Source organism: Protobothrops mucrosquamatus, unplaced genomic scaffold (genome assembly GCF_001527695.2).
Source record: "Protobothrops mucrosquamatus isolate PMUCROS unplaced genomic scaffold, P.Mucros_1.0 scaffold1446, whole genome shotgun sequence".
NCBI lineage: Eukaryota > Metazoa > Chordata > Lepidosauria > Squamata > Viperidae > Protobothrops > Protobothrops mucrosquamatus.
The window spans coordinates 157,353-168,314 of record NW_015387626.1 but is presented as its reverse complement, the minus strand read 5'-3'; the positions used below and the strand labels follow the sequence as shown (position 1 = coordinate 168,314).

General features: G+C 54.7%; 1 protein-coding gene across 1 annotated transcript; it reads right to left on the bottom strand.

Annotated features, from left to right (window-relative positions):
• Window positions 1–6,375: 6,375 nt before the first annotated feature.
• Window positions 6,376–10,096, bottom strand: ENSA (endosulfine alpha). Its single transcript, XM_015822048.1, has 3 exons — window positions 9,978–10,096; window positions 7,708–7,836; window positions 6,376–6,774 (listed from the first exon to the last, which is right to left on the bottom strand). Exons 1-3 carry the CDS (start codon window positions 10,035–10,037, stop codon window positions 6,604–6,606), a joined length of 360 nt encoding a protein of 119 aa, XP_015677534.1. The 5' UTR covers window positions 10,038–10,096; the 3' UTR covers window positions 6,376–6,603.
• Window positions 10,097–10,962: the final 866 nt, after the last annotated feature.

Below are 10,962 nucleotides of genomic sequence, written 5' to 3'. Positions count from 1 at the left end.
GTGGCCAAGCTTGGACTAGATGCTCTTGGGGGTTTTCTCCTCCTGCAAGGCAGAGGTCTGGGGTCCTCCCCCCCCCCCCCCCCCCCNCCCCCCCCCCCCCCGTCCATCTGTTTCCACCCGCCCCCCAGGCCACTATTGGATCCCTGGCAGTGAAGCTGGGTGGCAATCCTTGCCTTGATTATGCCCCCCCCCAAGCACCCCGATGGGAGCAACCCTTTTCTGCCCTATGGACCGTCAAGCCGAAGCTCAAATCAGCCAACAGACTCAAGCGATGGGTGTTGTAGTCCCACTTGAGGCATGAAAGCCCGCTGGGTGACTTTGAGCCAATCTCATCCCCCCTCTCTCGGTCTGGCCAACCTCCCAGGGCTGTTGTGGTAAGGCAAATAGGAAGAGGAAGGTGGGTTGGATATGTTCGCTGCCTTGAGTTATTTACAAAAAACAATAAAGGCAGGATGGAAGCAAATTAAAAACCTGGGCTGCTTTCTAAGGCAAAGGCACCCGGCCTCTCTCCCTGAGCAGAATTCAGCAAAAAAAAAAAAAAAAGGGGGGGGTGGTTCCTGCTTTCTTTGAAACGAAAAGCTCAGCGTCTTTCTCGAGCATAACAGGATGTCACGCAGCAAATGACAGATTTCAAAAGTCTGTGCATATTTTCGTTTTCCTCCTGCCAAAAAAAAAACCAGCAGCCCAGCTGACTTCTTCGCAGAAACCCAGGCCGAGCCCGCAAACAAGACCACGTCTCCCGTGACGTCAGTGGGGCAAAAGCCCTGAAATGTTCCCAGATTAAGCAGGTTTGGGGTTGTGTCTAGACCAACCCACAGAGATGTTTTTTCTGCAGCCAAAGGGCTGGCCTGGGTCTGGCATGCTGACTGGAGGGCCTGGAGCCAAGGATAACTGAATGAAATCACTCCTTCCAATGAGCTGTGCCTTAGGAACCAGGGATGAGGTTTGCACATTTCAAACCTCAGTAATAAGATAGGTTTTTTTTTAAAAAAACAAAAAACAAACAAACCAGAGGGTGTTTTAAAAAAAGCTGCTTAAGGTTTTTCTCCCCCCTCTCTATTCTTAGCATGACGTTACGGAAAAACCTCTTTTTTTAAATGTTTGCATCAAATCTGGGAAGAGAGTCAGCAGAAAACTAAAAAGGCCTGACCCAAACAATTCTCCCCATTTGCCCCGAAAGACAGGACCTCACGGGCTGGCCTCATCTGCCTGAGGTGGTCCCCTCCCTGTCTATTTTCCTGGAGACCCCCAGCCTTTAATGACTTAAGAAAGAAGGGGCTGGGTTCTGCAGATGTGGGATTATTTCTCACAGATGTATTTGTGTTTCTCTTGTAAAGCAGCCGGAGTCTCTGAAAGTGGCGGCATGTAAGTGACCAAGGATACCCTCCCCATATTAAAGCCACTTTCGCTGGTGGGAAAAAACGAAGAGAAAAATGGAATTCAAAAGTGAAATCCTGAGCATGNCCCGCCCGCCCACCCACCCTCAACCCCAATGGCAGCCCAAACACCTGACCTACATCCCCATTGCGTAATCACGTACCAACCGACCGCTGGAGATTATGTAATAAATCTATTGTGAAGGAGGATTTAAGAAAGAGGAAGAAAACACAGCTGACGTAGACAGCTTCTGGAAAGTACAGCTTGTCTTCAGATGTCAGCAATGAGAAGGCCCAGCCTGAATTGTTGACATGGTGCCTACATGGTGTCAATCACGCAGACACACCAAGGGAAGCTCACAACTGACCCAAACACAACCACCATCCAATACGCTTTAAGGACGTCACCCCAAAGGTCAAACCGCACGAATGATCTTTTAAGCAGGGGATCTTAAAAATTTTCATCAGAAAGGGGTGGCCCAAGTCTCTAGTCCTCTTGAGGGCAGGGAGATCAAGGGGACAGGATGGGATCCAGCCACCAGCCAAAGGCAAGGTCCTTCCTTTGCGGATAGAGCACCCTTGAAAAGGAGGAACCAGTTTTGAGGCTTGCGGCCTATTTCTCTGAATGGAAAATTAGCTCACACCTCCCCCACATGGGGTGGAAAATATGATTTTCAGAAAGAGCTCCTGACCCACATATCTCACAAAAAGATCACTGAAGGGCACTTCCCCCATTTGGCTCTCGTGGTAAAGGCCCAGGTTTAAAAGTCAAAGAGAGGAGGGATCTTTTCCATTAAGGATCAAGAAGTAGATTTTAGATCAAGGGTGTCCAACCGTGGCCACCTTAGAAGTGTGGACTTCAACTCCCAGAATCCCCTAGCCAGCAACCTGAGCCAATTTGAAGACCTGTGAACTCTGGGCTGAGGAATTCTGGGAGCTGAAGTCCACCCGTCTTAAAGTGGTCAAGGTTGCAGACCCCTGCTCTAAACAGTCTTCGATAAAAAAAATTTCCTTACGGGCTCAACTCGGGCTGAGACCAAATCCACAACAGAGCCGGGACTCGCAACGCTTCGATCTCTTGGTCCAGCTAATCCACTGGGGGAGGTCATCTCCCAAACATTCTCTGTATTTGGAAACCGAGGCAGCCCCCCTGAACCCAAGACAGTGGGGTAACCTAAAAATAGTCCACCAACTCTCCCCTCTCCCTCTTGCCTGGATCTCTCTGGGGCACAAGCCAGCACCCCAAAACATGCTAAGACATGGCTGCCTCTCACACCCAGAGGGGAGAGCCCGGCAAGTGGGCAAGGTCAGCCAGGCAGAATGAAGGAAGGGTTATGCTAACCAGGAGCAATTTAGGGGTGGCCTCTACTTCTGTGGGTCTCCCCCAGGAGGGAAGAGGGAGGCAGGCAGGTCAGCCTGGAAGCCGCCTTCTCCCCTTTGAAGGGGTCTGGGGTCCTGCGGGTGTCAAAACTCTTCCGGCCAGACTGTGTGTCCCCCCCTTCCTGCAAATGCCCCCTCTGACCTCTGACCCCCCCACAAGGAAAGGCAACGCCAACGTTTTTACCAGCCCAGGTAAACAGCCCAGCCCAAGAAGGCAGCTGGAGGAAGGAAAACAGAAATTAAACCTTCCAAAGCAAACAGACCAGGTTTGTGTTGAAAACACCGTGAGCCCGGCTGAGAAAACACCATCCTGGGAGCAGGAGAAGTCAGGGGAGACTTTGGGGGGAAGCCTAGAAGCCTTTCAGCAACTGGGGGGGGGGACCTGGCCAGAAAAAGAAAGAACTTACACACACACAGAGACACAGACACGCTTCTACCCGTGATTGTGAACAGTTTGACAGGCCCAGCAAGCTCTGATTTCTGGTTTCGAACGGAGGGCTGGGCAGGGCCTGTTGGGAAACAGCCTTCGGCTTCGTGCCCAGCCCCGACTGCAAACAAACCAGACCGTTCCCATAATGCTCTGGGCTCCTTCCTTCCCCCCCCCCCCCCCCCCCCCCCCCCCCCCCCCCCCGGCTCGGCATTCCCACGCTTTGCAATGATCTCAACGTTTGAAAATGCAAAAGGAACATCCAGTTCAGGCTGCTTCTCTCTCTCTCTTTCTCCCCCCCCCCCATTTGGGACTGGAAGGCCTCTTCCGCCCCCCCCTGGCCACGGAGGGAATGACACGGCCAGCAAGCCGCCTTCACACAACCAACACCACGGGGGTGGGGGGGGGGAGCTGCTTCCTTTGTAAATTGGTGGGTACCTTTTGCTCATTATGAGTTTGGTGGGGTTTTCCCAACGGGCCGCTGGGAATATTTCAACGGGACAAAAGACGAGTGGACTTCCAGTCCCAGAATTCCTCACAACCGGGGGGGGGGGATTCTGGGAGTTGAAGCCCACCCTCCTTCGAGTTGGCCAAAATTGAGAAACGCCGCACTGCAGGCAGGGGCTAACGAGGTAGAAGCAGGTATAAAATGACAGAAACCAGCCAAAGGCAACCGCTCGGTTCACACCCCATGGCCACGCCACAACCTAACTTGGATTTGTCAAGTTAGCCAGAGTAAACCAGGTTCAGACAACTTACTAAGCCTCCAAGCCATGTTCAGTTGGCTAACCACAGTGCTTTGCACAGTGCCCTAACTGAAAAACCAACCCAAGTAAGCCACGTTAGCACCAGCAGGTGGGGGGGGAACCACGATCGGCGCCCCCCCCCCGAGAGGCCACACAACAGACATCCGATTTCTGGGTTGAAACAAGGGTCCTTTTATTGTCAAAGGTTTATCAGTCCAGTGTTCACACACACACACACACACACCCACACCCCGGCTCTTTTCCCTTTCTTTGTCATAGCGCACCACCCGGAATTGCTGCTCCCCCACCCCAAACCCAGAGGACACTATCCCCCCATCTAAGCAGCAGCTTTTAAGCACCAACCTGGTTTGCGGGGAAGGACAAACAGAAGAGCAGATCTGTAAACAGCAGGTTGGAAGTTTGGAAAGAGAAAGAGAGAGAATTATGTGTGCATGTTCATACTTGGGGGGGGGGTGCCATTTTTTTTTAGAAAAAAAGCAAGCACCAGAAGATAAGGATGAAGACAATGTAAAAAATTATATATATATATTTATATATATGTGTGTGCGTGTGCATATATATATATATATATATATATATATATATATATATATATATATATATATATGAATGAATGACTCGGGGTCTATTTACAGGAGGGCTGGGGGTCTCAAAGCACCGCAGGGATTCGGAAGAAGCAGCTGCGCCTTTGGGGGGGGGGAACAGAAGCAGAATTCCTATTCCTGGCCAGCACTAAGCCATCTAGTAAAGCTGGGCAGTGGCTGGGATTATCTAGGATGTTTCACCACGGACACATCTCTTGGGGTTACAAACCCCCCAGCAGGACGGGGTGTGTGGGGTGTGTGTGTGTGTGTGTGTGTGAGGGGCACCCTTCCGCGTAAGGTTTCGCAACCCACCGACCGCTGCCACGGAGAGGGGACGCCCCCAATTCCAAAATGCAGGCTTCTGTTCTTTCGGAGACAAGGCGAGGAATACGGGCAGGGGACAGAGCGTGGGAAGGGCGCCCGGCAGACCTCAGAGGACCCTACTCTCTTTGTTCCTCACCCAGACATCTTGCAGACCCCCACACGGCCAGGCCTGCTCTCCGTGGCCTCTTGGGAGAGCCTCCTTGAGAAGCTCCCAGAATTCCAAGCGTGCCCCAAAGGGTGGGGGGGTTGACTCTGAGCGAGGGGACCTGCTTTCATCGTTTTATTGATCGATTCTCATCCCTTCGATTTCTGCAGCCGCCCATCTCAATTCAGAATGGTAAGTTTCGCTACTTGTTCTATTGATGGGAGGGAATCATCCTAGTGCTTTAAATTGGGGGTGTCCAACCTTGCCCACTTTACGACCGGTGGACTTCAACTCCCAGAATTGCTGGCTAAGGAATTCTGGGAGTTGAAGTCCACCAGTCTTAAAGTGGCTAAGTGGGACAGCCCTGCTTTAAATACTCTTCGTTTTAAGAGAGGCAGAGGTCTCTCTCTCTCACACACCAAATTCCTCGCCGTGAATCGTGGCGGGACGCTTCAAAGGCCAACTGTCCGGTCATCTCCAGCGCCTTCAATTCAGAATTCAGGGCCGTCCAGCTTCCTCTGCTCCCCACGGCATCAGCCTTTCCAACCTCAAGCCAGCCTCTGCTTCCGAGACTCTCAGGGACCACGTTTTCAAGATGGAGGCAAGACCAGCCCGCATTGGCCAACCTTCGGTGTCCCTCTCCGTTCCCAAGACCATCCAATCAGATCTTTTTCCTGGCTAAGAGGATTTTACATGCCGGATCTCTCTTCCAAAGGGTTCCAGCCTGGCACGCTTAGGCTAGGTGGAAGATCCACGCCAATCGGGGGGCCGTGGCAAACAGCCAAGGGGAAGGGGAACGCGTGCCTCAACTTGAGACATGGGCTGGCTTGCCTGGTTTCTATCCGTCAATTTTAGAGCTTCTGCAGATTCAGGGAGGGCTGGGCCTGGCAGCTGGCATCGGACAAGATGGCCGAGAAAAGCTTTTGAGTTTGGAAGACTTTTTGCCTGTGAACTCCCAGCCCCGCAAAAGGGCTTCTCTGGGACCTCGGAAGAACCCTAACTCTTCCTCAACCAGTAAAAACACAACACCAAGTTGTCGCGATTCTGCCCGCAAAGCCCCCGAGGCGAGGAGGCTTATGGGGGTTTCGGATTGCTTGCGGCCACGCAGCCCGTGGTTGTAGCGGATGGGCCTTGTTGTCCTAAATGTATGGAGGGGTAGCAGTTTCCCGGAAGGGTCACCCACCGCTGTGTCTCCTGTTTAAACTCTGCCTCTTTCGGCTTCCTCTGCAGCCTGATGCCCCCTCCGGGCCGGCGATGAAGGATTAATCGGCAAGGCAGCGCGTTGGCAGTTTAAAGCGAAGCGAGTTTCAGCCCCAGAGAATCCATGCTGCACAGCCTGCCCCGCCCACAGTGGCGAGAAAACACACACCAGAACGGCACACAAGTCCAGGTCTCGGCTTCTGGCTTTGATTACTACAAAGAGATCCGCCACAGTGGAAGTTCTGTGGGTCCCAGATGCGGGTTACAGCAGAGTTCAGCTCAGTCTGACAACGGGGGGGAAAAACAACAACCCAATTCCCCCAAACCCCCAAATGGAAAAAAAGGAAAGAGAGAAAGAGAGAGAAAGAAAGAAAGAAAAAAATCCCATCAGAAGAGCAGGTTACCCTGCCAGCTTGCTGGTGACGAGGGAAGACTTTCTCTGGGGCAGATCCTGGGGCGTGGGGATGTGGTCGCCGGTCACCAGGTTCTTGTCGGTACCTGCAGTTGGCAGCTGCTTGTTCTTGATTTTGGCTTTGGCCATGTTGTAATCTCCGGAGTCAAAGTACTTTTGCTGGAGAAGAAAAACAAGGGAATTAGGTTGCGGTCCCAAAGGGCCTGCTGTTTCCCTTAGCCCGGGGTTCTCCCTTAGCGTGGGGCACTTTTAAGACTCGTGGACTTCAACTCCCAGAATTCCTCAAGCCCACAAGTCTTAAAAGCGCCCCACGTTGGAGACCCGTCTAGTTTCCCCTCTGTTGCTCCCACAGAGGAAACTGGTCAGGTTACATTCAGGGCAAAATAGGGGAAGGACTTGGGCAGAAAAGAGCAGGAACTCCAGAGATGGCGAACCTTTTAGAGAATCGAGTGCCCAAAAATTGGCCCCGCCCCCACTCCACCCCTGCCCCGCCCCCGCTCTGCCCCTGCTCCGCCTGCCCGCAGGGCACCTCATCACTTCCAGGGCCCGCCGCAGATCGCCCAGCAGCACCATGGCAGCCAGGCCCTCTGCCCGCGCCCCGCAGCATCAACTGTGCGCGATGGGGCATGAGGGCAGAGTCTTGCCTACGCTGCCTGGCTGCCATGTCCTTGGCTGCGCTGCTCCACGCTCGTGGGTGACTCTTCTCTGGAGGGCTACTGGTGAGGAGGGGGTCACGGGGGGAGGCAAGGCTGGGGCAACGGCACGCGTGCCCACAGAGAGGCCTTCAAGTGCCGCCTCTGGCACCCGTGCCATAGGTTCGCCACCACTGTTCTAGACGATGACCGGAGATTTTTCCACCGGGTGGGAATCCTGCAAGCAGACCCCAGGAGTCGTAGCAAGACGCGGCCCTCCCCCAGATGCCTCACAAGCCAAGGCAGCGTGGCCCCCATTCATTCTATCAGCTGCCAACCCTTCAGCCACGCATCAGTTTATCGCTATTTAGAGGGAAGCCACTGAGTTTTCCCTTCCTGCCACGCTGATTTCCCTAGAGGGGTCCTACTTTCCAGGAGAGGCCTCTGGGGGCTCACCTACCCCTTTCTGCAGCCTCTTCATTAAGAAGTCAGACCCCCCGGGCTTCTGAAGTCCTATGTTGGGGTATTTGGCTTTTAATTTGGCCTCCTCTTCTTTCTCAGGGATGCCCGTTTCCTTCTCCTGCGTGTCCTGAAAGAAAGCAGGCAGGAGAGGGGGGAGAGAAAAAAAAAAACAACAACAGCCATTAAGCCCTGATGTATCAAAAGAGCTCGAAACACAAGCCTAAGGAATAAAACTTGCAAAATTCCTAATATCTGCCTCAGTGCTTTGAACATTGTGAGACACCTCCGTGACTTTCACCCACTCATCCACCCCCATTTCTTCTTCTATGTTCTGGGTGCCCCAGACCTTCCTCTCTCCCTGGGCTAGCTAAATATTTCTAGAATGCTGATGAACAGGAACCAAAGAAGAAGAAGGAGGGTAAATATCTGGATGGGGGAAAAAAAAAAAAGACTGTCGGACTTTTCAAACTCTTATCTGAAAGCCAATCCTACATTCTTGAACTTTCCTCCACCCCTAGAAGAATTTATCTTTTCTTTACCGCCAGGCCTGCCTCTCTTAAGATAACACTGCGAAGGTTGTGCTGATTTCAATCAATCCATCTTTATTACTGTCACAAATCAGGAAACGAAAGCATTAAAACGCTAGCTGAAAAATCAAAATAAAGGACAAGAGTAATATATTGCAATTGGACCGTGCTGATTTCAAAGGAGCCTCCCTATCGGAGGGCAGCATACTAAATGGATGGGACTTTCTTCCTTTTAATAAAAACAAACAAACAAACAAACCTCAGATTCTCCTCATTACAATAGCCGGATCTCATCCTGGTATTATTTTCCGATGCTCGCTCCTTAAATTGTCCCCTCTGCTGCCAAGCTGGATGCCCTGTAGGCTATTCTTGCTTGAAACCAAACCCTGCCGGCCCCTGCCAGGTTGAGCTTTGCAGGGGTGCCAGCCCTTGGCGGCTTATTTGGAGCAGCCAGTAACCGAAGCTTGACGGGCCAAATCAGGTGCAACAATCCTCTCTTTGCTTGAACTGGAGGTCTTTGGGGCAGGAAGTTCAGTCAATCACACAGGGAGGCAGACAAGGGTGATTTGCTAGGGGGTCTCATTTCCCCCCCCCCAGGCAGCAGGACCAGGTGCCAGCATGTTATCTACAGCGGGCACCTTCCTGTCCCCTTAGAAGCATTAACCAGTGGAGCGGCTTCCCTCCAGAAGTTGTAGATGCTCCATTATTGGAGGTTTTCAAGAAGAAATTGGACAACCGTTAGTCTGAAATGGGTCTTGGGTCTACCGCTTGAGCCGGGGTTGGACTAGATGACCTCCAAGGTCCTTCCAACTCTGTTCTTCTGCATGGTGAGCCAGGGGGTTGGACTAGATGACCTCCGAGGCCCCTTCCAACTCTTGTTATTCTGTTAAGATGCTCTACTCAGCCAGGGGGGAAAAGGTCCGGCGAGGTCTACGGCAGCGTTTCTCCACTTCAACCGCTTGAAGAGGGGCGGACTTCAACTCCCAGAATCCCCCAGCCGATTCAGGGAAGTGAAGTCCACCCAAGGCCATTTGGGGAATTCTGGGAATTGAAGGCTGCCCTGTCGGGAAAGGCTGCCTTAGGGCTCCGAAGAGGCTTCCCTCTCTTCGGGGCTAGTCCAGGGGTCAGCAACCGTGGCCCCTTTGCCACCCGCGGACTTCAACTCCCAGAATTCCCCAGCCAGGCAGGCTCCAGGCTCCAAGGGCGGAATTCCCCTTCTAAAGAGCAACTGGGGCTACCACAGAACCCATGGTGCTCTCCCCTCCACCCTTCGACCTCCAGGAGGAGATCGAATCACCCAGGAGGGATGCATGGCCAGAGCCCATCATCCCCTGCCCGGGGAGGTGATGGGAGTTGTAGTCCGACGCCTTCCCGCAGGACGACAGAGGAGCTGCGATTTCAAAAGGCTCGCTCGACACGCAACGAGCCCCATTCAAACGCTCAGCGCCGGCTTCCCACGCGTGATTTTCCCTACCACAAAGAAGCGCGGGCAAGAGGGGGAGCAGTTTAAAGCCGGAAGTTCAGGCTGCGGGTAGCCGCGCTTGCTCCTCTCTATGGTTCCCCCACGGGCCCGAACGCCGGAGAGCTCGCCGACCAATGAGCCCCCGGGCATTCCTCGGGGTCAGCCAATCAGGAAGCACCTCCGCGCTGAGTGCCGGAGCGGCAGACCAATCAGCGCTCCCTGTTCTGCACACTTTACCACCCCCCCCACCAGCGCTGCTCGGCCCCTCCCCGCCCTCACCTGTTTCTCGACGCCGGTCTCGTCGGGACGGCTGTCACTGCCGCCACGCGTGTCCGACATGGCGAGGCGCGAGGAGCCGAGCGGGGCGGCCCGAGGAAAGCGAGGGTGGAAGCGCTGGGGCCAGGCACGGCCGGCGCCCTCTTTCCCGCTCGCCTGCCCCTGTCAGCGGAGAGCCAAAATGGCCGCCGCCTCCTCCGCCCCCTCGCTTCACCGTTCCCCGCCCACGGGGCGGAGCCACGAGCCACGCAGCGAATCACCGGGCCAGAACCTGGAGGCGGGAGATATCGCGGCTGACCAATCGGACACTCGGTTTCTGTGCGGGGATTGACAGGCGGCGAAAGGCGGGAAAAAGATTCAAATTAGACGGGCACCGCCCCCGGCCAATAGGAATTGCAGAAGGTGGGGCGAACAGCCTCCTTGAGCCAGAGGCAATCAGGGCATCACCCGTTGCCTCCGGCGCGATGCCCCCTGAGCGTAGGCAGAGTGCTCGGCCCCTGCGCTGCAAAGGGGTCCCCTGAGCATGGACAGACTGCCTTTGCAAGCCACAAAGCACGCGCCCAGGGCTTCCCTCCTCCTTTCCCCAGCAGATCCAGAGTCTAGGAACAGCCCGGGCTAAGGAAGCCCCCCCCGAGCCCCCTCCTCCTCCTCCTCCTCGCCCCGGGCTCCACGAGGACCCTCCCCACGCCCTCCCCCCCCCGCGGAAGAGCGCCGCCTAACCCCGTGGCCGGTACCCGGCTGCAGTCCCGGGATGGGCCGCCAGGGGGCGCCCGCGCGCTTCCGCACTGGTCCAGCTGCCGGCGGAGATGCTGCGGGGCTCCGGGGACCAGCCTTGCCCCCCCCCCGCTCCCCGCCTCTGCCAAGGCCCAGCTGCCTATCCTGGTCTCTCCAACCACGAATGGTGGTCAGGTGGGCCCTAAGCCCCGATCCGGGCTTGCAAAGGGCAGCTCGAGGCGCCCAGTGATGGCAGAGCGGGCAATCACGGCAT

Excerpts from the sequence above, each read along its gene's own strand:
- ENSA (XM_015822048.1), bottom strand. The coding sequence starts at position 10,037 with ATGTCGGACACGCGTGGCGGCAGTGACAGCCGTCCCGACGAGACCGGC. Across the intron at positions 7,837-9,977 it reads AGACCGGCGTCGAGAAACAG|GACACGCAGGAGAAGGAAAC; the intron begins GTGAGGGCGGGG and ends GCTTTCTTTCAG. Across the intron at positions 6,775-7,707 it reads TGAAGAGGCTGCAGAAAGGG|CAAAAGTACTTTGACTCCGG; the intron begins GTAGGTGAGCCC and ends TTTCTTCTCCAG.